Source organism: Dasypus novemcinctus, chromosome 26 (genome assembly GCF_030445035.2).
Source record: "Dasypus novemcinctus isolate mDasNov1 chromosome 26, mDasNov1.1.hap2, whole genome shotgun sequence".
NCBI classification, from domain to species: Eukaryota; Metazoa; Chordata; class Mammalia; order Cingulata; family Dasypodidae; genus Dasypus; species Dasypus novemcinctus.
In genome coordinates, this window is record NC_080698.1 from 6,270,046 (window position 1) to 6,297,582 (window position 27,537).

General features: G+C 55.4%; 1 protein-coding gene across 6 annotated transcripts in view; it reads left to right on the plus strand.

Annotated features, from left to right (window-relative positions):
* The window catches only part of LARS2 (leucyl-tRNA synthetase 2, mitochondrial), a 165,811-nt gene extending 141,238 nt beyond the window's left edge, over positions 1–24,573 (plus strand). For 5 of the 6 annotated variants that reach the window (XM_058288813.2, XM_058288815.2, XM_071212009.1 and 2 more), the window contains 3 exons: positions 1,503–1,614; positions 17,159–17,286; positions 23,008–24,573. In XM_058288813.2, the coding sequence (XP_058144796.1) occupies positions 1,503–1,614; positions 17,159–17,286; positions 23,008–23,187 (420 nt within the window). In that variant the 3' untranslated portion in view covers positions 23,188–24,573. Of the gene's footprint in view, positions 1–1,502; positions 1,615–3,477; positions 3,575–17,158; positions 17,287–23,007 lie in introns of those variants that run through there. The other variant, XM_058288816.2, reaches the window with a different exon arrangement.
* Positions 24,574–27,537: the final 2,964 nt, after the last annotated feature.

Below are 27,537 nucleotides of genomic sequence, written 5' to 3' on the forward strand. Positions count from 1 at the left end.
GCCCTGGTACCTAAAAAAAAAAAACCTAGGGGAAGTCTTATAACAAACAAGCTAGGCAAAAGGTGCATATCCTTAATATATAAAGAGCTCTTGTGTGTTCATATGAAAATAACCAAAAAATGATGACGGGATGTGAAAATATAATAATCCACGGAAGACGAAATAGAAATGACCAGTGAATTTGTGGAGGGAAAAAAAATCAGCCTCGCTAAAGATCCTGAACTGCACATTAAGCGCAGCCGCAGAGGCTTGTAACGCAGCCCACCTCCGTGCTGGTGCAGAGGCAGCGCGCCAGGCTCCGGCTCGCAGGCACGGGGCTGCTTGGTGGAGCCCTCCAGGGAGCGCATAGCCCGGGGTGTGCACTGCAGGTTATTTATAATCCCAGAGACTTGGGTGGGAGAGTCTCCTCCGGGGGAGGCGTGGGAAGCGATTTACACTGTCAGTAACAAGTGTGCTGCCACAAACATCCCGCCTTCGAGGGCACCTAATGCCAGAAAGTGTCCCCGATGCAGTGTTAGGTAAGGAAACACCATGCGGAAGTGTCCCTGTGGTAGAGTCTCAACCCTGAGTTTAAGTTGTGGTGTGTGAGTGTATACACACATTTAATCCAGATGAAAAGGCAAGTTTTATAGAGAAACAAGGAAATTTCCTCTCCGTGGCCCCAATCAGGCTGCTCGTCCTGTCCACAGCCCTCTGGCAGATGCTGTCTGCACCGTTTCATGAAGTTATATTCAAATCTCTGGGGCCACTTTTCAAACATCATATATACAGTCATTTTTAAAAAACCTTTGTAATATTTTTGGCCTCTCCTTTTGTACCCAACAAAATACACCATTGGGGCTCCTACTTTAGTTTTAACAAATGTATAAAATCAAACCAAGATTGTTTCTGTCACAACATATTATACGCCTGCCCCAGGTGTGGCAACGGGGCTTTCCTCCTGACGCTCTTGGTGCCCTGGGAGCGTGAGCCGTGCGCCTCGGGCCCGTCCCCCTCCCACTCCAGCTCACCCCACCTGTGCTGCCCACCTCCCCTCCACCCATGGAACCCACGACGTCCTGGCTTCATTTGTCCCCTTTCTCCTTGAAGGTGGAGGCTGGCAAGTACAGGTCCTCGGTCAGCCGGGTGGGGGCCTGGGTCAAAGGGTGAGCCCCCCTCGAGAAGACCCTGACGGAGCTTCCTCGGAGAAGCGACCCCCGGCCCCAGGGCAGCCCCTGTGCATCTCTCGCCGGCCAGCGGCACAGGGAAGCCCAGCGGAGTGGCCAGGCCTTGATTCTGAAGACTGACCTGGCTCCTCGCTTGGCAGCCGCCTGCCCAGGGGCCAGTTCCCCTCCCCTCTGCCCTGGAGAGTCTTCATCCCACAAACGGGCCGACAGCGCTCCCTCAGGAGCCCCGTGTGCCTTGCCGCCGCCTGGCTCTCCCGAAGCCGTGGGGAAGGTCTCTTCCTCCCGCCGTGCGTGGTTCTGAGCCCTCCGCCCTCACGCTGTGCTCTCTCCCCTCAGCAAGCTTCTCAGCGGGTCGTCCTGCACAGCCCCGAGTTTGAAGACGCCCTGTGCGCCCTGGTGGTGATGGCTGCCCCGATGGCCCCGCACATCGCCTCAGAGCTCTGGGCAGGTACGTGGGCGTCCTCGTCGGGCTGCCTCCTGGGAACGGGGTGTGACCCGGCCTCTCTGGGCGCTGTTGGGTCCTCGGGCGTGCTTGAGCCCTGGCTCGGCACCTGCACCAGGGACCTCTGTCTTTACACTGAATGGTGACACAGCCCCGGCACGGCCGCCCCGCTGGAGGGACAGACGCCGGCCTCTGGAGCACTGTGCCTCGATACCATTACAGAGCGCTCCTTCTCCCAGCCCGGCCTCCCTCCCTCCCATGCCGTGGCCCCTAAACCTTTAGGATGGAAACTCAGGCTTTAGGGCTGGAGAGGCCCCTGGAGTCAGACGGCAGCTCCACACTGTGCTGGCTGAGAGCAGCGTTCAGGCCGTCCACACCCGCTGATCCAGAACTACACACGGGAGCAGGGCAGGCCGCCGAGGGCCCGTGGAGCGCTCCTGATTCCGGGGCCGGGGAGGGGGAGGCGCCGGGTCTAAGCAGCTGCCTGTGGTCCTGGGCTGCAGGCGGCGCGGGAAGCTCCACCTCGGGGAGCCGGGCTGGCCGAGGCCGAGGGCAGGGCTGCCCCGAGCGGTGGAGAACGCCAGCCTTTTGCTCTCCGAGGGTGGCCTCTTCAGACCCTTTTACAGGGCCCAGCAGCAATCCAAACGAAAGGCTGCATTAGAAACAGTCCATCTGAAGAGAGTTTGCTTTGGCAACTTCATTTACGTAAAAGATCTCTCCTAGTTAACTGTCCTGACGAGGTGTCACCAGAAGAACTGCAGGCCGACTAGTGAGGGCCAGCGGTGGCAGTGCAAGGTCGGGTGATGAGATGCCGAGGCTGGTGGAAATTCCCACCGCCCAAGTCGTTTGATGCCCGCAAGGAACATGGGTAGAAAATGTGGTAGGATTTGGTTGACAGAGTAGCGCCTGACTCTGTCGTGCATGTCGTTCAGTTATTAAAGATAGTTTCCTTGTGGATTTAAGGGAATCATTGGAAAAGGGGCGCTGCCTTCCCCCTCGGCGTTCCTCCACAGCTCCTCGGGAGGGAGGAGAAAGCATTGGTTCTTTCTTCTTTGGAACTAAGCGGAACAGTCCTTTTTCCAGTGCCACATCCCCCCCACACACACTTTTAAGAGAACCTATTTAATTACATTAATTGTAGAGCCATGAGCTTGCATTTGTATCCTTTTCGGTATCTTAAGCCTCTTCAAAGGGTTCAATCCAGTCAATTTTGTGCCATGGGGTTTTTGGTGGCTCTACAAGAGAGACTGTTTTTAAAATTTCTTACATTTCTGCATTAATTTAGCTGAAGAATCTTTAAGGGAAATGATTTTTGGATCCAAATTGTGTTTGGAAGCTTCCTCATACCCATTAAAGCAACTGTCGGAATTTTGTCTCCTTTTAGTTCTAAGGCAGCCCTCACATGAACAGTTTGTGCCCTTCCAGAGTTCCCGAAAGTGGCCACTGCAGCTCCAAATGCTGTTTGGTGAAACTGTGTCAGTCAGGAAGACGTGCACAGGAGTTAGGAGGTAGTAGGGGAGGCTCAAAGGAAGGAGGCCCTGCCGGGAAGAGGCCCGGCTTTAGTCGAGAGCCCCGTGGGCACGGGGTCCCGGGGTCAGTGCTTGTGTGAGTTGGTGTCTCCAGAACCTGATGAGAGTGCGTCACCACCACCAAGAGGCTGGGCGGGCAGAGGAGCCTCACCTCACAGCAGGCCTCGGGGACACAAACAGGGCTGAGAAGTCCCGAGGAGGCTCGAATCGGTGACTCAGGGCCACGTTGTCCCAAGGACTGTGGTCCGAGAAGAAGCCTGGGGCCTCTGCTCCCGGGGCTGGCGTGAGCGCGGAACGCTGGGGCCACCGCCCGTCCTCTCCTGAGCTTTTCCTCTTACAGACACACAGTGTTCCAGACTCTGGCCCAGAAAGAGAAGACGTTAGCAGACACGTTTTAGATACTCAGAAGCAATTTCACCAACGGACAGTAAAAATGTGAGCAGAAGCCAAAACTCCCAAAGGCACCTTATTCTTAGAAAAACGCAGATAAATGCAGCCCGAGGGGCTCCACCTAATACAGGAGTTCAGTTCAGGGCGACCTGGGTTCCTGGTCAGGGCAGGTAGAGACCCAGGGGTCTCAGGTGTGCACACTGCTCCTGAGTGAGGCCCCATCCGACACAGCGAGGGCCCCGCTGACCCCTGGGCACCTCCGGTTGGGTCAGTGCCCTCCGGCCTCCACCTGGAGCACACCTGGGGCTGACAGCCTGGTTTACTGCTGGATGCGTGGAGCCAAGAGGGTGTCGGAAAGGCCGTAACAGGACTTGGGTGTTCGTGGGCAGTTTGGGGAGAGTCGAAGGAAGTGGGGGTTTGATGTCGATGGGCTGCAGTCAGGATGTGGGGGCACTTCCACGGTGGGCATCTCAAGAGACCTCACCCAGAGGGAGGGCACACCAGAGCCGGATAAAGCTCTGATTGGGAGAGAAGTGACCGTCACTCTTGCTTGCCAAGAGAGGAAGGTGTCTGGTATTTTGGGGTTACACTGTGACCTTGTCTCTGGGCTTAAACAGAATTCTGAAGTGGGCTCGTCTAGTCCTGCTCGTACCGTGGTCCGGTCTGGGCCTCGTGTGACGATGACCTGTGAGAGCGTATTCTCCACTGGAGACCACACTGCCCGGCTGCGGGCCAAGCGCGGGTTTCGCCCACGCCCGGGCCCAGCCGGCGTCCTCGGGCTGGTTCTCAGAGGGCAGCAGCAGCCTGCTGGGTCGGCCGGCCCACCTGCCTCCTGAGGCCTCCTTTAGTCGGGTTGAGTTGTCAATCCCTTTATTAAGGTAAAATTCACATGCCATCAGGTTCTCCCATTTTAAGTGGATTTTAAGTAATTAAGTAAATTTATAGAGTTGTGCAGCCATCCCCATAATCCAGCCTTAGAACGTGTCCATTTCCCCAAAACGTCCCCCCGGCCGCTTGCGTTCAGCCCTGTCTTCTCTCATCCCCTGGCGCATTGATCTGCTTTCTGCCTCTATATTACCTTTTCCTAAAATTTCATATAAATGGAATTATATCATTCAGAGTCTTTTCTGTCTGACTGATAAGATGTAGCAGAATATTTTTGACATTCTTCCCTTTGTTGTGTGTCCCAGTACCTTGTTTCTTTTTTCCTGCTCATCTGGTTGCTTTTATTATTAATCTGGAGGCCATTTTATAATCTGATTTCCTCACTTAAATATTCCTTGAACATATTAATTTCTGGGTCATTAAGTATTCTTTGATGACACCATTGTAAATGGTAATAGTATTCCGTTGTTTGGATTTACCCAATTCCCCCACTGTTTACAATTATACATTATTTTTTTAAAAGCTAATGATAATATTTTGTTCACATTCAAATTTACATCCTATTTTTTTTAAAAGATTTATTTATTTCTCTCCCCTCCCCCCCATTGTCTGTTCTCTGTGTCCATTCGCTGTGTGTTCTTCTGGGTCTGCTTGCATTATCCAGCAGCACTGGGAAACTATGTCTTTTTTTTGTTGTATCATCTTGCTGCATCAGTTCTCTGTGTGTACAGTGCCACTTCTGGGTGGGCTACACTTTTTTCACACAGGGCGGCTCTCCTTGTGGGGTGCACTCTTTGCATATGGGGCACCGCTATGCAGGAGAACATACCTGCATGGCACGGCACTCCTTGCGCGCATCAGCACTGCACATGGGCCAGCTCCACACCGGCCAAGGAGGCCCTGGGGATCAAACCCTGGACCCTCCATATGGTAGACGGATGCTCTATCAGTTGACCCACGTCCACTTCCCCAAAATTACATCCTTAAAACACCTGAGTGGGCGGCGGACTTGGCCCAGTGGTTAGGACGTCCGTCTACCACATGGGAGGTCTGCAGTTCAAACCCCGGGCCTCCTTGACCCGTGTGGAGCTGGCCCATGCGCAGTGCTGATGCTCGCAAGGAGTGCCCTGCCACACAGGATGTCCCCCGCACAGGGGAGCCCCATGCGCATGGAGTGCGCCCTGCAAGGAGAGCCGCCCAGCGCAAAAGAAAGTGCAGCCTGCCCAGGAGTGGCACCGCACACACGGAGAGTTGACACAACAAGATGACGCAACAAAAAGAAATACAGATTCCCGTGCTGCTGACAACAACAGAAGCAGACAAAGAAGACAGAGCAAAGAGACACAGAGAACAGACAACCAGGGTTGGGGAAAGGGAAGAGAAGTAAATAAATAAATAAATCTTAAAAAAAAATAGAAAAACATCTGAGTGTGATTGCTTGGTCAGAAGAGATACAACCTATATTTTTTGTGTAACATTTATGTAATCTGTTTCTCTTTAAAAAAATTTTTTTTTAATATATTAAAAAAAAAGAAGAGATACAAAATAGGAAGGATTGTGATGCACAGCCCCAAATCAAGTTCCAGGAATTCCCTGGGACTTCGTGAAGAGCCTTAAATTCAGAAGCAGGAGCACATGTGGTGGCTGCAGGCCTTAAATTCAGAAGCAGGAGCACGTGTGGTGGCTGCAGGCCTGCGAGCGTTTGATCTTTTTGTGATAACCTCACCTGGGTCCTTCCGGTCCCTTTGAAGTGCTGAGGACGGAGGCCTGGGGGCACGCACGCTCTGGGCCCAGGGCAGGTACAGAAGTCCGGGGGCCCTGGGTCAGTGCCGGAGGCCCACTGTCTCCCATGAGGGCAGGTTTAGGCCCTCAGGTCTGCCTGCAGCGGCGGTTTTGTTGTCTGATTTTTTTACACTTTTACAACAGAACACTCCCCGTTAGCCGTGTCCAAGCACAGAGCCTGGCAGCAGCAACCACATTCGTGTGTGGAGCTGCCATCACCACCCTCCACGCCCACGTTTCCATACCTCAAACGGAAACTCTGTGCCTGTGAAGCATCCACTCCCCCTGCCCACCCTCACCCCTGCCCCACGACCCTGGCTCTGCTCTGCGTCACTGCGACTCTGCATAGTCCAGTTATTTGATGTCAGTGAGATCCCGCGATGCCTGTCCTCGAGGGTCTGCCTGTTTCCCTCTGCGTGATGCCTTCGAGGTCAGCATCACTCCTCTCCAGCGGGGTGGTGGGTGGTTTTCCCTTGTGTGGCTGTGCCTCCTCTATTTACCCCGTCCCCTGTCGCTGGAGGCTTGGGCAGCTGTGAACATGGCGGCGCTGAACGCTGGCGGGCAGGTATCTGCTGGCGTCCCTGCTTTCAGTTCTTTGGGCTGAGCAATAGTTTGACCCTTGTTGCTTCACAGAGGGCTTAGGGTGGTATCCCAGGGTTAGCATAAATGCAACTCTTATTTCCAGTTTAAAAATAGGCTATCAACATGTTTAAGAGCTGCCTTAATTGGCCACGTGCGCTGTGGCTTTGTGGCAATTCCACTACCACAGCTGACATTTCACTTTCATAAACACTCCTGCCATGGCTATTTCTGTCCAGAAATCTTTATTTCCTCTTGAAATGATTTCCCTGAAGTGACAAAGATATGAATATATTTAAGACTCTCGATAAATAGTACCAGATTACTTTCCCAAAAAGTTATCCCAGTTTCCACTCTGGTGACTGTTTTTGAACTGTTTGTTCTGTTTTGCTGATTTAATTATTGAGTTTTTGCCAACAATTTTAACACCTGTTCGGGCAAGCCCCCTGTTCATTTCTTTTTCATAATTACTTTAGCTTTTCTCACCTGTTTATTCTTCTCAATGGGACTGTGGTATAATTTTGTTAGGTTCTCCCAAAATATCCTTGAGATTTTGATAGAAATTAAGTTAAACCTAGAATTAATTTGAGAAAGTTTCACATCTTTACCACATCTGGGCTTTCACCCAAGAACTTGCCTGTCTCCTCCATTTATTCAAGACTTCCATTGTGTGTTCAGTCACGCTCTGTAGCTTTCCTCCTGTAGGTCATGTAACATTTCTTAGATTATTCTCAAGCACTTTATTTTATTTTACTTTACTTTTTGTTCTTGTGACTGGAAGCTTTTCCAGTTGTGTTTTCTGATGGGTTATGGCTGGCATGTAATTTTACACAGTGTCAGCGTTTGTGTGCTTAATCTCTCCCCAAGTTCTCTATCCATCTCTCCTAATTTTTTTTAATGAGTTAGGTCCTCTGGGATTTTCTAGGAGTCTGAATAGCCCATGATCATTGTGTTTCTCCTTTCTGTGCCCTGTTGTCTGTTTTCTTTGTTGTGGCGACAGACAAGGACTTAAAGGAAGTTAGCGCTTCCCTGGGGGCTGGACAGGCTGCTGGCTTCGGAGAGAGGTTCCCTGTCGTGCTAAGGAAGTGCCCTCCTGTCCTCATTTGCCAGAACGCACGTTCGGAACGCGAGCTACACTTTACTCAATGTCCATTGCTCAGTTGTTGAGGGGATGTGTCATCTTCTCATTTTTCCCTTTGCCCTTTTTGCATGATTTATGCCCTATTAATTGCTTGCCTAATACTAAGGCATCCTGGGATAAATTCCTTTGTATGGTAGACTTCTAAGATATTTTATTTGAAAATAGAAAGTTCCATTGGCTAGTGGTTTCTTTAGCATTTCGGTTACTTTCCGCAGTGGGACTAGCGCTTTCTCAGTATTTGCTGACTTCTGTCTTTGTTGTGCCTTAGGACAGACTGAAGGGCAGGTTTCCACCCCTTCCTTGCTGATCATCCACGGCACCCTGAAGGAGGTAGTTTTAGCCCTGCCGGGCTAGGGCTACTTTATGTTGTGTCAGGTAGCTGGGTGTCCCCCGAGGCAGGACGTGGTGGCTCTTTCCCTTGGCGTTGGCAACCACAGTGAGTCTGCTGCACAGAGCACTGGTCAGTCTGTCTAGCCGTCCTGCGCTGTGGCACAGCCCTGATCGAATCTGTAACTGACTCGCTCATTCTCATCCTGGAGTGGACACGTCCCTCCCTCTCGTCGTCTTTGTGCCTCACTGTCTGCCTCCTTCATTTCAGTCCTCCCAGGAAGGGCTGATAGAAGTGGGACTTCCAGGAACTCCTTCGTGGCCCTCGCAAGGTCAGCAGCTGGAGGACAGGCAGAGAGGGCCCCTCTCTCCGGGCCCTGCGAAGGCACACCTCTTGCTCCTTTGTGCCACGAGGTCTCCTGCAGGACGTGTTCTAAAGCAATGTCACAGAAACCAGCCCATTTGCCCCATGGCTCTTCCCACACTCCACGCTGCTGGGGCTTGGGTGAGCCGTCTCATAACGAAGAGATCGTCTGGACTGGATATGTCTTTTTTTTTTTAAGATTTATTTATTTGTTTATTTTTATTTCTCTCCCCTTACCCCACTCCCCCGTTGTCTGCTCTCTTGTGTCCATTGGCTGTATATTCTTCTATGTCCTCTTGCACACTCATCAGGCAGCTCAGGAATCTGTGTCTCTTTAGTTGTGTCATCTTGCTGCATCAGCTCTCCATGTGTGCAGTTCCACTCCTGGGTAGGCTACACTTTTTGCACAGGGCAGCTCTCCTTGAGGGGTGTGCTCCTTGTGCGTGGGGCTCCCCTACGTGGGGGGACACCCCTGCGTGGCAGGGTACTCTTTGCATGCATCAGCACTGCGCGTGGGTCAGCTCCACACGGATCAAGGAGGCCCAGGGTTTGAACCCTGGACCTCCTGTATGGTAGGCAGACGCTCTATCAGTTGAGCCACATCCACTTCCCTGGACTGAATGTCTCGTTGGCTAAGTGTTTCCTTCGTCATTCAGCCTACGTTTACTGAGCACCCATGGCCAGGCTCCCTTCAAACATTTGTGGGAAAGCCTGGAGGCAGTCTGAGCAGACAGCATTGTAGTTTCAGTTGAGATGGTCTTAGCTCAGCCTTGACAAACCCCTCGCAGCTGTTTTTTTCCTTTAATTCCAAGAAACCACGGGAGCCTTTGTCTCCTGACTCTTCTACGTGGGCGCTTTCTGGGTGAGCAGCTGGGGGTGGAGCACCATCCCTGTGAAGGTGAGCCGCGCTGGCACTAACTCCCTGCACGTAGCCAGGTGCCCTCGGGCGAGGATGGAGCCCCACTCCACCCCACCCCCCAGCCGGTGCAAACGGAAGCCTTCCTGTGACGCAGGTGCATTTCTCTGCATCTTCCTGTGATTCTGAATTTGCTTCAAAATAAAAAAGCGTTGGTCTCTTTTTTAGTGGCCTTTCTGAACCCAAGTCCTGAGTGTAGCTGAGATTCCGGTTTCTTAAGAGAGGAAGAGAGGAAGGGATTTCTAGTGGAAGAAGGTTTGAATTACACACCCAAACACCCTAAAAAAAGTGACCAAGCACAGCCACTCATCCAGAGTGTTCCTGCAGGACGTCTCCCAGGGCCCCCAAGGGGCTGTGGGTGGGCCCTGAAGGCCAGAAGCCCCTGGAGCTTCGGCAGGAAGTGCTGAGAGCCAACTGCGCTGCACACAGCAGCTCCAGTGCGCCTCTCCCGGCTTCCTAAGGCCAAGCAAACCCTGATTTCTACAGGGTTTCTGTATGCCTTCACCTGCCACGGCTGGGCCTGCCCTCCGCGCCTGTCCCCCTGTGCACTGCCCCCGCCGCCCTCATCCCCGCTCCCCGCCAACCACTGCCTCCAGTTTTGTATTTGATCTCCCACAAGAACTTGGTGCGTGCACATGGAAATGTGTACCTGCTGAATGCAAATGTAGTGCTCTGTGCACACCCTTTTCTCTCCTCACCTGCCTTAGGGTAGTTCCGTGCCACCGCTTAGAGACCTACCACTCTCCCTTAACAGTCCACAGCGTGCCACTCGTGAATGGGCCACGGCTGATTCAGCACTTCCCAGCCATGGCACTCGGATGGTTTCCTGTCTTTTGCTGTTTTTTCCTGCTGCTTTGAGACTAGTCTTGTGTCCAAAATCTAAATCATTCAAATGTGTGGCTCTTCATCCAAGAGAAACGTCTGTTTTTCTGGCCCTTCTACAGTCAGACAGTGACTTTTCTCTCCTGATTTCCGCCCCAAGCTTCTGACTCAGGTGATCTCCAGGTGGTCTGTCGGGACTTTAATTTTGAGACCCACGTTGAGGAGATTCCTAGCTCCCTTAGGCACTCCGAAGTAACTCTTAAAGTAGCACCCTATTTCCCAAATCCAGATTTCTTCATAAAATAATTTGGGAAGACTTTCTTCATAGTTTTTTTGTGAAAAATGGCTGTGAGTTATTGCAGCTTTTGTGTTTTGCAGTACACTGATGCTGTATTCACTAATTTCAACAAAATTATAAACATATAAATCATGTAGAAGTGGTGTCTGATAATTACAAGAGAGAAAAAGGTGTCTGTAGATACCCTGATGGTATTTTTTCCCTTTTTTATTTTTATTTTTTTATTAGAGAAGTTGTAAGTTTATAGAAAATCATACCAAAAATACAGAGTTCCCATATACCCCACCCTTACACACACCGTTTTCCCTCTTTCTAACACTGTGTGTGTAGAAAATTTTTCAACTGATGGGACAATATCATTAGACTCTAGCTATAGTTTAAGTTAGATTTTAACTATAGTCCATAGTTTACATTAGAGTTCACTATTTGTTTTGTACAGTCCTATAGTTTTTGTGTGTTTTTTAAAATTTTTACTCTAGTAGTATATAACCTAAAAAATCCCCTTTTAACCACATTCAAACACACAAGTCAGCGCTGTTAAATATATTCGCAAGGTTGTGCCACCATCACCACCACCCATTACCGAAACTTTTCCCAAACAAATTCAGTTCCAATTTAAGAAGTAGCTCCCTACCCCTTACCCCGCCCCAGCCCCGGTAAGCAGTGTTCTCGTTTCCGACTCGATGTATTTCATTTCAGTGAGAGGCTGCATTTGTCTTTCCATGCCTGGTTATTTCATCAAGACGGCCTCGAGGCCGTTGACGTTCATCCTTTGGAGCGTGTTTCAGAACTTCATTTCTTTTTAAAGCTGAGTAACATCCCGCAGTGTTTTGAACACGAATGTGTGAACCGCTTGGATGTTGTTTCAGAACAGTGTCAGTGGCGCCGTCTCTCTGGGCAGCACGAAGTGGCCTTGCTTCCTGTTCATTTCCTGCAGTCGCCGAGGCCAGACGAGGCATGATGGGATTGGAGGCCCCACATCCTCTCTTTTGGGGTGTGCGAGGGCAGGGGCTAGGATCGGGGGTGGAGGTGGGTGGGAGGATGATCCCCTGGAGGGGGCCGGCCTCCATGGAAGCAGGGGGCACTGGGCTCTCCTGGGGACTGTAGCGACCGCAGCCCCTCTCAGGGCGGGACAGGAGGCTTGTTGGGTTGTTTCTCAGGAAGCTCAGGGACAGCAGCTCTCCCAGCGGAGGGACGAAGGGGCAGGCTGTGCGGTGGCCTCACGTGCCGGGGCCTTGCCACTCCCAGCCTGCGTTCAGACTTTCTCCACGTGCTTCCCAGGGGCCGCCCCGGAGCTGCCCCGTGTCACCTTGGTTGCGTCATATACAGGAACCATTGTATCTGCCTTGTAAATGGTAAGTATTTCTACTTCCTTCCATCAGGCAGGGCGCTAGGTTTCTGCTCCTTGCGGCTGGCAGGATGGCCCCATTCCCATCTTTATGGAGATGCTGGCAGGGGTCCAGGCCACTATAAATAAGCATCCTGGTTGCTCCAGGAAGGCTGGGCTTCCTCTTTTTTTTCCAAGTGGAATTTGTAACAGCTTCTGCCCAGAACATTTGTGTCCAAGGCCCTTTCATCCCCCAGGCGTCCTGTACAACTGCCATATGGCGGTTTTGGAATCCTTCCCACTGTGGCTGGGTCACCAGCCAAGTCCCAGCGGGCCAGCTGCTGACCTGGAGGAGCGGCCGCCTCCCCCTGCGGCCTCCGTCTTGGGTTTAGGTGTGTCTCGAGGGGGTGCCTTCCGCTTCCGCATCTGCCAGAGGACCCTCCTGCAAATGGCGTCGTGTCCTCGGTAGGCGCAGGCGCCCAGCGCACAGGGGCCCCGGACACCAGGAGGACAGCGTTTATCCCTCTCCCCTCTCGGACCCTGCCGGCCTTTGCCTCCCTCGGGTTGTTTGCAGCACAGAGTTATAACAAAAGGGCTGGGGAGTAAAACAATTACAAAGCTACGACAAATACAGCTGTGATGCTGGCACCAGGCTCGAGACAGGAGCTTTTCCGAGGGGACTGTGGCCAGCGCCTGGCCCGTGAACTGCAACGGTCCCAGCAAGACAGGGAGCTTGTGCCGGCACGGGCGCCAGCACGCCCTGAGCACGCCGTTGCGGCCAGTGGCCATTTTTTGGTAGCGAGACTTTCTCAATGAAGGAAGCAGTATGTTGATTTACACTCTGATGCCAAGTTCTTTATCCCATTCAGATGGGCCCTTTGAGCAGCAGGAAGAGCCTGAAATATTCGCCACAATAGTATATTTTCAAGGAAAAGTCACAGGCCAATAGGAAAAGGATGGTTTACTCAACAAATTGGGTTTAGAAAGCCAACCATGTACTTTTTAAAATAATGGAAAGACATTATTTTATATTTTATATTTATATTATATATTTTATAATAATGTCTTTCCATTATTTTAAAAAGTCAAAAATTAAAAGGGGAAAAAATGAAACCTTAAAAAGAAACCAGAAGAAAAATCTCAAACTGACTCAGAACATGGAAAAACTTTATTTTAAAATATCTTTTTAGATTACAAAAGTAATAAATGTTCCTCACAGATCATTTTTTTTTAATCAAAAAAGAAAGATCACCCGCAATCCTACCTCCCAGAGATCATCACTGTTAGGATTCTGATTTATTTCCTTCCAGTGTTTTATCTGTTCATATGAATATTTTATTTTTTTATTGTCTTTTTTTTAAAGATACATAGACCACACAAAACATAAATGTATTAATGAAATTAGGGCTGTATTATATTTATTACTTGGTATTATCCTTTAACATGAAATTAAATACTTTTTTAAAACATGGGGGAAAAACCAAAATACAAATCTACGTTAACTATCTTTCAAAACAAAAAGTTTTAAATACCACTTAGGTGACCATGGTTTTCTTGTTTAGAGTTTGGCCTTTTTGAAAAGTTCTTCAAGGAGCGGGCGTTCGGTCATTCTTCGGGGGCGGGGAGCTTGCCCTCACGCCCGCCCGGCGTCCTTGGCCTGCCTTCGGTGGAATTCGTCCCCTTCACGCAGACTCCGCCTCAGCGCGCGCCCTGCGCCGGGGCCGTCCCTCAAGTGCAGAGTCGGGTGTCCTGGAGGTAGAGCGGGGGCTGTGGAAGGGCCAGCTCCGGCCATTCGCGCAAGGGAGTGCGCAGCCTCCACGTGGCCCGCAGGCTGCGTCACTCGCCTGTCCCTGCCCAGGCCCACCCCTGGGAGACAGAGGCAGGGGGATGTGGCCATGCTGGCACCCAGGACCCCTGGTGCAGGTAGGGTTCGGCTTGGTTTGGTTTGGGACCATGACTGGTGCAGCCCCACTTGGGGCCAAAGTTGGTCTTTACTCCTGGTAAAGCAGAAGAGAATACAACTCTATCACTCACGGTTGGTCATTTTCCTTCACTCAAACCATAGATAACTGTGAGTGTCTGCTAGGGAAGGCCAGGCACCTGGGGGTCAGCACCAGGCGCTGGGCAGAGGGCACTCGGCCACCCACTGGGGATCGGCGCTGGGCACTCAGCCATCTGCCGGGGATCGGTGCTGGGCACTGGGCACTCAGCCACTCACCAGGGATCAGCACTGGGCACTCGGCCACCTGCCAGGGATCAGTGCTAGGCACTGGGCACTCAGCCACCTGCTTGGGATTGGTGCTGGGCACTTGGCCACCTGCTGGGGATCAGCACCAGGCTCTGGGTACCAGGGATTGGCATTGGGCATTGGGCACTTGGCCACCTGCTGGGCATCAGCACCAGGCTCTGGGTACCAGGGATTGGCATTGGGCATTGGGCACTCAGCCACCTGCTGGGGATCAGTACCAGGCTCTGGGCACTGGGCACTCAGGCACCCACCAGGCATCGGCACTGGGCACTGGGCACTCAGCCACCTGCTAGGGATCAGCACCAGGCTCTGGGCACTGGGCACCCAGCAGGCATTGGTGCTGGACACTGGGCACTCAGCCACCTGCTGGGCATCAGCGCTGGGCACTGGACACTCAGCCATGTGCCGGGGATCAGCACTGGGCACTGGGTACTCAGCCACCTGCCGGGCATCAGCGCTGGGCACTGGGCCCTCCTGTCCCTGGCCGTCTGCGGTGGGGTCAGCAGAATGAACCTCCCGGGCAGTGGTCTGAAAGTGGGTATAAAATGTGTGCTGGCCAGTCCAGCATTTGCCTCTGTGCACTGTAGACTGGGTGGAGGGTGAACTGCACTCCCAGCTTGTAAATATAAGTGGTTTCTAAACAAAGTTACTAAGGGAAGACGTTTTCTTGTGCTCCCAACTGGTTCCCCGAGTTGGCGGGAGTGGCGGGTTGCAGTCGGGCTTCCCCCTTCCGCGTCCTTCTTTTACGCGGCCCTCACCTGCCCAGGCCTCCGCAGTAGCCCTCCTTCTCTCCTCGGCTTCCTGCTGCGGCGTTTCCTGCTAGTCAGGGGCAGCCCCTGTGCTCTTGAGATTGGCAGTGAGCTCGAGATGAAGGCTTTCCCTTCTAGGAAGCCCCGACCACTGCACCTGCAGGTGCGCTTGCACAGGCGTACGTGTGCGTGAGTGCCTGGTGCGGGGTGGCCTGGACACTGCACTCTGCCCTGGGGGCTGCTGTGCAGAGCAGCTGGGAAACAGCACTCGCGCGCTTGTCCTTCGCGGTTCCTCCTCGTGGTCGTCCCGCCAGAAGCCAAGAGCTCCCTCCTGAGAGAAAGCTTAGTGTGCCGTGGTGAGGACCCTGAGGAGGTGGCGGGACCCGCTGCTCTGCACCTGGGCCCCGTGAGAGGCCAGCGTGGGGGCCCTCCATAGGGAGCCGTGGGCGAGGAAGCGAGCGCGGCTTGTCCCTGCAGGGGCACCACGCATCCCTCACCAGCAAGGCTGCAGGGAGGTGAGCGACGCCACCATCCGCCTGGCTGATCCCAGCGCAGCCGCGGTGCAGGTGGCCCGCTTTCAGAACCCCGCGTGCCGCTCGGAGGGAGCAAAAGCCACTGTCTTCCTCATTTGCAGGTTCTGTATTTGTTGGAAACTCACTTTTCACTGGAGTTTACTTGTAACCCCAAAACCAATACTAGCGGTGCTTTCACGGTCGTTTGTGAGCATGCACAGGGTGGCAGAGAACTGCGCCAGCTGAGGCACACACTCCCGGGGGACTTAGAGTCGCGTCAACAAGTGAGTGGAGTTACGGAAGCGTTCTGGAGCTGCCTTTTCCTTCCCCGTACGTGGTGGAATAGCCACCAGTAAATCCTGGAGCCGCTGGAACTCCCTGGCCTGGGACCCAGATGCCTGGACCCTGGATAAAGATGCTCAGCGTGTAACTGCATCGTCTCGACCTCGCAGCCAGAAAGCCTCGGGATGACTCGTGCCCGCCCGCTTGTTCTCTCTCATCTTGTAACACAGCCTTACAGTCTTGTCATCACGTAGACGGCCCCTTACGTGTATTAATGAAGGAACTTGAGTCAGCCAGAACTCACCACCCCAATTCCTCAGCCAACCTACTAGACAAAGCTACTTCTAACCTAAATTGGCCCTCCTGGCATGCGCACTAGCTTACACCTTAACCTACAGGTGACCTACACCTCATATAATACCAGGAACCAGACCTGTCATCGTGTCGAGGCGCCGTTTTCCTACATACGTCCTGTGCTTGGGCGTGTGACCGACCCGCGCACGCTGGACAGGCGGTCTTGGCTTCGCCGTCTGAGGCCCGCTCCCCCTCCTAACCTGCCTGTCTTTGGATCCTATAAAACTCTCAGAACGGCCGCAGCTAGGGAGACAGATTGACGGCCCACAGGCCCTCGGTTCTCCTTGCTTCACGCCCGGCAGGAAAGCTCTCTCTGCCTCTAAAACGCCGATGTCACAGGAATGGGTCCCTGTGGCGTTGGCAGAGAACTGCCCGCTGGTGGGTGTCACCAGCTGGGGTCAGTCAAGGCGATGCCCACCTCCCATGCCAGCTCTTGTTCTACAGGCAAGTTTCTTGCCATGCTATGGTTAGTGCCGTGTATTTTGCCTTTGTTGCTCTTGCCGTTTGAAATGACCCCAAGCCTTGTACCGAGGTGCTGTCCTGAGTGCAGGAAGGCCGTGACGTGGCCGACTCAGAACCCCGTGTGCAGATAAGCTCCATCCCGGTGTGCGCTACGTGCCATGGGCTGCGAGTCCAATGTTAGGGAACCAGCAATACATTTTAAATAAGGGGTCTTAAGCTAAACACGCGTGAAACAAGCATACATATTGATCGGATGATGGAAATGTAGTGGGCAGAGGCTCACAGAACCCTGGAGCAGCGGGCCAGTCTTCTCTAGTTCAGTGGCCGTGGCCTCTGTGCGGAACGTAACTACCGCAGACAGCGAGAATCAACCGCGCCTGCGCACCTGGGGTCTTCAGGCAGGCTGCCGTGAGCGGGGAGCACCCAGTAGGCCATGAAAAGCTGCCGTCTGGCCTCCGGAAGCTTCCTCAGACAGCTCCAAGCCAGGCAGTGCTGGGGCGAAGGTTTCTTGTCCCACACTCTCAGCCTCCTCTCGGGAGCACGGCCGAGTGACCTCGGTGACGCCCTGTGCTTGGCGTTGCAGGCTTGGCGCAGGTGCCGAGGAAGCTGTGTACCCACTATGCCTGGGGCACCAGCGTGCTGCTGCAGGCGTGGCCAGTCGTGGAACCCCAGCCCCTCGAGCAGCCCGATGTCGTGGACGTGGCCGTCCTGGTAAGTGTCTCCTGGGCACTTTTCTTTTTTTAAACTTTTTATTTTAAAATAATTTCAAACTTACAGGGCAGCTGCAAAATAATACAAAACCAATTCAGAGAACTCCAACATATCCACCCCCCAGATACTCGGACCCACGAGTTAAATTTTGCCACATTTGCCATATCATCCTTTCTGTCCATCTGCCCATCACCTACCCATCTAGCTATTGATTATTGGGGAAATATAATTAAAAACAAAATCTTCTCCCAATCCGGAAAATCTGTCCACAGAGGAGGAAAAGAGAAGGCAGTGTCCTTATAATAAGCCTTAGACCCAAAGGTGACGCACCCAGGCGGCCGGGACGGGACTGCGGGAGCGGGAGGGGGCCTGGCCCCTGTGTGGCTGAGAAGACGCACCCCCAGCCTCCTTCCCAAGGTGTTGGGGGAAAGGGGGCTGCAGTTTGGAGCCAGGGGCCCCCGGAAGGCTTTGGTATCCTCTTCCCAGGGAACTGGGGGAGAGGGGCAGTATTTTCCTTTCAAAAGGAAAGAGAATTTAAGGCAGGTTTTCTGAAGTAAATAAAGGAGGAGGAGGAAGTCTCTTGTTCAACAAGAACCATTAAAACTTTTCTATTTTAAATTTTTGGGGGATTTTGCCCTTACACTATCTAGCTAGCTAGCTATCATCTATCATCTGTTATCATCTATCATCTGTCTATCATCGATCTATCATCTATCTATCTCCCTACTGACCTATCATCACATCCACCTATCATCTATATATCTATCCTCATTTTCTAAACCTTTGAGATTAGATTGTATACATCATGTTTCTTGAACACTTAATACTTCCATGCTCGTAAGGTCAAGGATATTCACTCAAGTAACCACCTTGATTTAGTTAGCAAGTTCAGGAAATTTGATATTGATGTAAGGCTTACAGGATCTAGGCCAGTTTCTTCCTGTGTCCCAGGAATGTCCTTCCGGGCCCCTCTCCTCCCGCGTTAGATCCCGTCCAGGATCGTGCGTTGCATTTCGTTGCATTGTCTCTAGCTGCCCTTTTCACTGTGGGGCTTGCCCCAGGTCTGACAGGCATTACAGCCCGTGGCCTCCCCGTGGCACTGCGCAGATCCCCAATTAGACTTAGGGGCAGCCACCTGCTTGCCTGTCCTCGTGAGTCACAATTTATGTGGCAGATCCCTTTTATTTTACACCCTGTGTGTTTCTTTATCAAAAAAGCAGACTTCTTTAAAAAAAAAAAGCCGTCTAGGAGGCCAGCGGTACCTTGGTGCTTACCTGTAAGGTGGGTGTACGTGGGCGAGCTCGGTTAATTTCCGTCATGCCCTGAGAGGTGCTGTCCCTGCGTTTTGCAGCAGGTCCCCCCGCTCTCAGGGCCCCTCCTCAGCCCTCCCACCACCCTCGGCTTTCCTGTGTGTCCCCACAGTACAGACGAGGGAGCAGAGGCACGGGAGGTCAGCGCGTGCAAGGTCACGCAGCTGGCAAGTCACGTCACCAGGACAGCTGCCCTTTGCCCCTTCCCTCCGTTCGTCTCCCCTTTGTCAGCGAGTCGAGCCCTTCGCTAAAGGCTCACGTGGGGGTGTGGGGCAAAGGAAGCGACAGCCTGGAGACCAGACACCAGGATCGCAGGCCCCGTGTCATTCGGGAGCCAGACCTCGTTCAGGCTGTGAGAAGGAGCCCCGTGCAGGGAAGGGGCACCCAGGAGGCCCCCCTCAGGAGGGCCTGGCAAGCCGGCAGGCAGCCCACGGCAGCAGTGGGGGGCGGGGAGCGCGGCAGGGGCCCCCCAAGCTGGCCGGTGTCAGGAGGGGGCAGGAGGTTCCCGGAAGAAGTCCAGAAACCAGGTTGGTCAGAGAGAAGAGGTGGCTGCCTGGGCGTGCCTCCCCAGCAGGGACAGGAGGGGCCCCACACGGGAAGCGTCCCGAGAAGCGGCGTGGAGGGGCCGCCTGGGCCAGGTCTGGGGGCTGAGCCAGTTTCCCTCCCGTGGCACGGGACCATTTACCAAGACTCTGCAAACCTCTGACGCTCAGGTGGCCTCGAAGCCCCCGGTTCATCTGCAGACCCCGAGAGCGACAAGGGCGCCCTCGGCTCGGAAGGAAGTCGTGTGGCTCCCAGGGGCTCAGCCCACCAGGCCCCACCGTCCGGCAGCTGCGCCCCCAGCGTGGGGAGGCCGGCGTTTCCCCGGGACACAGGCTCTTCCCCAGCCGCCCGCACCCTGCGCTCGGCTGCCTCCTGCCCTCGGCCCTTAGGGCTCTGCTGCCCCCCTTGGCCCCAAGGAGTGGGGGGTGAGCATGGAAACTTCCAGAGCCAGGGGACAGGGAGGTGGGGCTGTCCTGGCAGGCTTCCCCACATTCTCAGCCAAAAACAGCCTCGTGGCTCTGAGTGGAGTTTCTTGAACTTGAGGAATGTTTTTAAGGCAAGAATATCTCACATACCCCTGAGAACTTGTCCTCAGAGCACAGCTGAGACGCACCCGCTCGAGAAACGGCAGTCTTATTCTAACATAATCTCCATTTTAAATGACCACTGCAAGAACGGAACTTAATTTTGATCATCGGTAAAATCATTTATTTTAGACCACTGAAATGAAAAACCAAAATTAGAAATGTGTCCGACCCCCTGCAGCTGTGCCCGGTTGTCGGCTCAGGTCCAGGGCGGTGCAGGCAGCAGGGCCCCTGTAGAGGGCTGTGCTCTGCTCCGTGAGGCCCAGCCCTGGCCGTGCCCAGAAGCGGGAGCTGCCGGTCAGTCTGGTGTCACCCAGGCTGGCTCAGTCCAGCTGGCGCGTTCTCTGTGCCCGGGACGTGCCTGGACGTGCCGGATGCTGGGGATGCGGCAGGAGCGCCATCCAGCTTCTCGGTGCTTGGCGCCCGCCAGGGAGGACGGGGCGTGAGGGAGGCTCGAGTCGAGTCAGCACGAGGGTGTCGAGCCATCCCGAGTTTAGGTTATAAAATGGAGGCAGATACGCCACCCGCCTTGGCTGGTGGTCGAGGGGGTTCAATGGGGAAATGCCACGCAGTGCCCCCCGCCTCTGGACGCACTAAGGGCACATGGCAGGCGCCGACCTGGGCAGGCCCCGCTCTGAGGACGTGACAGGCCCTAACAGGTCACTCCACACAACGGCTCTGGGATGCGGCTCCCGTCGCCCCCTCTCGCAGGTGGGGTAGGTGCGTGCCGGGGAAGCGGTGGCAGGGAGGGACTCGGCCACTTGTCGAGGGTCACCCGCTGGTCCAGGATTCCTCATCAGCACTAACTGCCATGCCCGCCGCCGGAAGACCGGACCAGGCCCCTGGAGGGAAGGCACAGGAGACCTGGGCTCGGACAAGGCAGCGCCATCACCCAGCACTGCCCGGTAGAGGAGAGGCTGCTGGACATCGGGCGCGGGGTGGGCGGGGACTGCGGACCGGGAGGGCTGCGGGGTGGCCGCGGGCAGGGCAGCCTAGGAGGAGGCCGGAGGCTGTGCTCCCCCTCCCAGAGGACGGCGGGGCCCTGAGAAGGGGGAGCGCAGCTGTCACCCGTGTGCACACCTGGTGTGGCGCAGCTTCCCCCTCTGGGCCTCCCCGGGTGTGGGGAGGACAAATCCCCCCGAGGGAGCAGCTTAGCGCAGTGGCAGCTCCAAGCGGGAGCCGTCCTTGTGAGGAGCCATTACAGGGTCACCCTCGTGTCGGGGAGGGAAAGTGGGGAGCAGCGCTCCAGGGGGGCCGTCAGGCAGCCGCTGAAACGTCAGGAGAGCAAGGCTGAGGCGAGACCACTGTCCTTAACCCCGGGGGTCCATGAGCTTGAACTGAAGAGCTCAGCTTGTTACCTTTATTTCTCTGACCTCTAACTGAAACCTAGCCTTTCCTTCACCTAGGAATGCAGTCAGTAAATAAACTACGTAGTATTCGCTTCCCCTGACTGGCAGGGGGTCCAAGGAACAGAAAAGGTCAAAGACCCCTGTGCTAGGCCAAGGCAGAGGGTGAAGGGGGTGGCCTGGCCGGCCGTAAGCGGGGACTTTTCTAGAGCAGGGCTGCCTCCCTTGAGGGCGTGTCGAGACGCCTCTGCTCCTTGGGGCTGAGGGCCAAGCCTGGCGTTGGGTCCCAGCCAGACTCCGGCTGCCCCGCTGTGCCCATCCCCAGGAGGGGGCTCTTGGGGCTCACCCACCCCGAGGCACCAGGGAAGTCCAGGGAGCCGGGCGGGCACCACGGGCCCAGCTGTGGACAAGAACGCCCCGCTGCCCGGACGGGCTCCCTCCGGTCCACGGGAAGGACCAGTGCCCAGCTCCACGGGGTCTAAGAGGACACCCCTGGCCGCTGCTTCCCTCCTGGGGGGCTCTTGGCAAGGCAGAGGGAGCGAGGCTTTGTGCACTGCTTGCTTGGCACAGCACGTCACGGCCTTCACTCAGCATCTTCAGAGGACAGAAAACCCGAGGCCGGGCAGCCTGGCGGCCCAGTGGAGAGTCGAGCACGAGGCTGTGCGGCTCAGAGCTGGGGCTCTCCTCCCCGGACCCCCACCAGGGATGGGCGCCCCTGCGCCGCTGTTCCTAGGAAAGGGGGAGGGAGGCCGGTGCCACGGCGGGGGCCACGGCTCAGCAGCACGGCAGGGGCCTCTGTGCACCAGCGTGGCGAGCGCGGCCGGGTTCTCAGTCCAGGCAGCACTTGGCCTTGACAGCAGCAGCTTCTGCTGTGCAGTGGGAGGCGGGGGCCACAGCCCCCTCAGCTGCACGTGCCGCTCTGCGGCTCCGCGACCCTTTCCAGTCCCGCCACGCCGAGCCTCGCTCTTTTCCACCATGTCAGGAGTCCTCATGGGCTCAGCATGTTATCTGTCTCCCAGCTCGTGAGCTTGGCTGCTGACAGCAGCACCGGAACACGCCACCAGTTCCAGGCCTGGACGAGTGGGGTGGGGGCCGCCCGGTAAGGTGCTTTGTGGAAGCTTGAGAAGGTGTTCCTCGTGACTCTTCTCAGTACAGTGACTACTGTCCAAGTGAAAACCAGCGGCGTTGGCAGAGGAGGGGTGAGAGCGGGGGTGAGCAGCGGCACAGGGCTCAGCAGCTGTCTGGCCACCGGTCACCTGCCTCACTGGCCACACGTCAGTTCACGTCTGGGGAGGCATCGTCCTCGTCGGCCTACCCTGGAGAACACCCGCTGGCACCTGAAACCGTGCTGGCCCGCGTTTGTTATTTATTTTTAAGTTTTTTTAGGAGGTACCGGGTCTTGATCCCAGGACCTCATGCGTGGGAAGCAGGCACTCAACCCCTGAGCTACGTCCACTCCCCGGGCCCTTTATAAGGAAGAGAAATTGTCATGGGATACACTAAGTTGTCACTAGAAAAGCGGGGTTGGCTGCGTTCCCCAGAGGATGTTCTGCCGCGGACCGGGGTGAAATCCATGGCGACGCCCCGTTAGCCCAGATCTGGACTGAGAGCTGGTCCCGCGACCCCGTCAGCCTTCACCCCCGGAAACAGCCTGAACCCCGCCCGCTGAGGCCGTTTGTCCCGCCTTCTGTGGCCGCGTGGGGGCAGAGCTGGGGACACAGGGTCCTCAGCGCGGGCGTGGGGGCCCTGCAGCCTCGGCTCAGCCCCTACGGGTCGGGTCGCGGCCTGCGGGCCGCGTTTCACCCCCGGGGGCTGGGCCTCGACTTGCCCTGGCTCTGCCCCTCCTGTGCGGGGCTGCCACCGCGGGCGGCCGAACCAGGGGGCCGCCTGCCTCCCGGGGCGCCTTCCTCACTGTCTCTCTCCCTTTGCTCCCCTCAGATCAACAACAAAGCCTGCGGCAAAGTCCCCGTGCCCCAGCAGGTTGCCCGCGACCAGGACAAAGTGCAGGAGCTGGTGCTGCGCAGCGCGCTGGGCGCCCGGCTGCTGCAGGGCCGCAGCGTCCGGAAGGTCTTTCTCTCCCCCAGGGCCGCCCTCATCAACTTCCTGGTGCAGGAGTGAGCGCCCCGCAGCCGCCGGCCTCGGGCTCCTGCCGGGCCTGCCAGGAGCTGTCCCCAGGGGAGGGAGGGGGCAGAGGGCCGGAAGCCCCCGCCACGCCAGACCGGACTGAGGGGCCACCCTGGCCGGACTGAGGGGCCACGCTGGCCGGACTGAGAGTCCATGCTGGCCGGACTGAGGGGGCTACACCGGGCCACACTGAGGGGCCACGCTGGCCGGACTGAGGGGCCACGCTGGCCGGACTGAGGGGGCTACGCCGGGCCACACTGAGGGGCCATGCTGGCCGGACTGAGGGGCCACGCTGGCCGGACTGAGGGGCCACGCTGGGCCAGACTGAGGGGCCACACCGGCCCGGACTGAGGGGCCATGCTGGCTGGACTGAGGGGCCCATGCCTGGGAGTGGGCAGGGGGCGAAGTGGGGCAGGGAAGGAGGGCGTGGGCCGGGGGAGGCCCCCTGCAGCGTGGCGCTGTCTGGTGCCCCATGACGCCCCCGGAGCTGCTGCTGAGCAGGAGCAGGAAGACGACAAGAAGCAGGAGGCACCTGCCTCAGCCCAGGAGCTTGCGGGTCCCTCGGGCTCTGCGGGAACACGAGGCCACTCCAAGGAGCCCCACGTGGCTCGGGCAGCACGGGCAGCCACCGTGGACACCACAGCTGAGTCTCAGAGTCGTGGCCAGTGGTCTCCATGCCTTCAGGTGAAGAAGCCCTCAGGGTCTTGTTCAAATGCCCAGGTGTGGACAAGGACTCGGGGGTCTTCAGAGCTCACTCTGAGCCCAGAGGCAAGCAGCGCCCGCCCCGCACAGGTCTGCCCTGCTCCTCGGCGCCCCGGAGGCCCCTTTCTTGCTGCCACCCCACGGCTGCAGCTGCGGGGCCTGCTCCTGCTGATTCGCAGGCTCGGGGGAGCCCCACTTCCTCCCGGGAATGATGAGCCTTTTCCCTTGGGGTGACATGTGGCCCAGCCCAGGGCCCACCGCTGCCCACAGGGCGTCTGCCCCTGCACGCCTCAGATGGCGATGCTGCCGCTGCCGCGGCCCCAGCGCAGGGTTAGGAAGGGCGCGTTCGCCTCGGGGTGCCCTGCTGCCGGGCACGGCCCCTCCCTGCCCAAGGTGCTGGCAGCTGGCCGGGGTAGGCCCCGTCGCTGCCGTATTCGGGTGATCCTGGTTTTTTGTGAGGTCAGCAGTTCAGCGCTCTTACCAGAACCGGCCAGAGGCTGTGATTAATACTTTGCTGTGGTGAACATTGAATGGAGGAAGGCAAGGGAGAATCGGGCCATTTTGTGACACTGGAAATCTGCTGTCTCTTATGAAGGAGCATCAGGTGTGTTCCCTGCAGCTCAGCAGTTAACATGACTTTTTTTTAAGGTAATAAATGTTTACCCTGTATGACTGGAATATGTGTGAACTTGGAATATCCACTTATTCTAATTCTAGGAGTTAGGGACAGATCTGAATGTCCCATCATCGTCAGAAACACCGGTTGCATGCCTAACTGCCGTGGAACGTTACAAAGCGAGACGCACGTGCTCCTTCCCCGGGACCTGGCGGCCAGAGCGCGTTCAGGCACGGCGGCCGCAGCAACCAAGGCCCTAGTTCTTAGTTCTCAACGTGGCTCAGACTTCCACCTGGGAAACTCAACACTAGGCCGGGGCCCCATCCGGGGGATTGTGGTGTATGTGGTGGGATGTGGCCTTATTCTTAGAAGCTCTCCGTGTGCCAGCGGGCAGCTAAGAACGCTGGATCGAGAGACACCTTCAAACCAGTTTCTCTCTGGCCCTCCCTCCCCCCAGGCTTCAGGTTAACTGGGGTGAGTTTGGTCCAGGATGAAGATGTGATGAAACGAGGCTGGGAAAGTCAGGGCTCAGAGGGGAGGCTGGGACCAGGACGCGAAGCCATCATTTGCGACGCCCCAGAGCTGACCGGCCGTTCAAGCCCGTCCCCTCTGGTAGCACGCGTGGACTCAGTAAAGCAGGTGGCCGAGGAGTCTGTCCAAGGAGGGGCAGGGCTTCTGCTGGTCGTCCTCTGGTTTTCCTGGGTCAGCTGAGTCTCTGAACCGGCCGCGGTGACGGCAGGAAGCCCTTGCTCCGCACATTCCGCAGCCAGAGCGTGGGCCGGTAAAGCCTCGGAGCTCCGCGTCAGCCGCAGCCGCTGGTTCCAGCTTGGCTTCTGAGGACCTTTTCTCTAAGAAGATTTGAGAGCAAGACCTCATAGGTACTTCCTAAGTAAGCGATGGTAGATACGATGGAAAGATTGAATAGAAAAGCTGGTATCTGGACGAAAATACATGACCTCAGCCTTTGATTGACTGCCTGGATTAGGTTAGTGCCGGCCTAGGTGGGTTCACTTCTATTACCTCACTTAATTCCTACAAAAACCCTAGATGGAAGCAGGTACCCTCGTAAATAAGAGGAAATCCAGGGAAGCGGACATGACTCAACTGATAGAGCATCCGTCTGCCATGGGGAGGGCCCAGGGTTCGATCCCGAGGGCCTCCTGACCCATGTGGTGAGCTGGCCCAAGCACAAGCTGTCGCACGCAAGAAGTGCCATGCCACACGCAAGGAGTGCGCCCTGCAAGGAAAGGTGCCCTGTGTGAAAAAAGCACAGCCCGCCAAGGAGTGGCGCTGCAAACACACAGAGCTGATGCAGCAAGATGACACAACAGCAAGAGACACAGATTCCCAGTGCCGCTGACAAGAATGCAAGTGGACACAGAAGAACACAGCGAATGGACACAGAGCAGACAATGGGGGAAAGGGGAGAGAAATAAATTAAATGAATCTTTTTAAAAAAGAGGAAATCGAGGCTCACGGTTCAGTAATTTGCTCAGGTCCACAGGTGGTGAGTAGACGAGCCAGGACCCCAGCCACGTCCTCTGGTCTCCACGCCCCTCGCTCCACCCTGCTGTGACTGCCAGCTGCCTCCCCAAATGGCCAGTCCCCCTTGTACAGCCTCAGGAGAGTCGAGGTGTCGGCTGCAGTGCTGGCGTCCTGAGCAGCATGTGGAGGGCGCTCCTCTCCTCCATGTGTCCACAGTCTGTGAAATCCAGGACGCACGGCTGTGGTAGGTGCCTTCTGTGGGGTGCGTGCCGGGCGAGGGGCTAGGAGCGTGCCTTGTTGACGCATGGCTGGGGGCAGAAGCGGTCGCCAAGCCGGTGGGAGACCCAGGCTCACGGGCATCGCCGGTCATTTCCGTGGGGGAAATGGTGCCCGGGAAGCCCCACTGCAAATGCTGCCGCAGTGGGAGCCGGCACTGCCGAGGAGAACGGAGTCCACCTCCAGGACCCCGAAGCAGGACGGGTGCTGGGGAGCAGCACGGGCCTAAGGCTCACCCTCAGGGAAGTGGCTGGGAAGGGAGGGCGCACCAGTCAGCGGAAGACAAGGCGGCAAGAGGAAGATTTAACAACACGGAAAAGACTCTCGTGAGCGAAGCACGGTACTTACGCAGCTATAATTTTTTTACATGCCAGCCCGTCCAGAGGAAAATGAGAAGGAAATTTGCCCATAGTCACTGAATGAGAGTCCTGCAAGTTATCTTTTCCTGCTTTTAACTTTTTTACGTTTTCTGAATTTTTATTGACCATGTAGAAATTTCAGTAATGGGGAAAAACATAAAAAAATATAGAATTTTGTGATGACCTAAATGAGCTAAGAACATTCCTTCCTCCCTCCCAATTTTTCTTTTTTTCCTCCACACAAGCAAGCTGTGAGATATGCCTTCATTAAGAAAACACGCTCCTTCCGGTGTGTGAAGCGGAGTCCAAAGAAGTGAAAAGCAGCCCCCATGACTCACTCTGCACAACCCCTCCTTCCGGGTAGGTGCGGGAGGCCCCCTCTCATCTCTGCTGTGGGCTCTTGCATCCTGAGAACAGAAGAACAGGGGTAGCATCCCGTAACGGAGCTCCCCTGGTGGACCGAGCAATAGGCGGCCAAGTGCGTGAGTTCAAATCCTGACTGCCACTTAAAACCTCAGGCAAGAATGGAAGCTCTCTGAACCTTTGTTTTCTCAACCATAAAACAGGAATAAAAGTAATAATTCCATCGGTTGTACAGATAAATTGAGGTATTATATATAAAGCACATGGCAGATAATAAGCTCTCAATAAATGAGACTTGCTTGTTATTAATTTTGCCTGAGTAAGCATAGGTTGATGGTCTAATGTGGGGTTTTATCTTTGATCAAAAAGGCAGGAAAGTTTAGAAAAAGAAGCATACCGGGGCAAGTGGCAATCCTGACCATGTCCAGCCTGTGGAGAAAAAGATTTAACCAGAAAATGCAGCAGTCTCTTGCCAAGGCCCCCCATTCTGTGGCGTTTTTGCCTTGTGCCGTGACGCGCTCTTGTGCCGGCACCCTGGTGGGG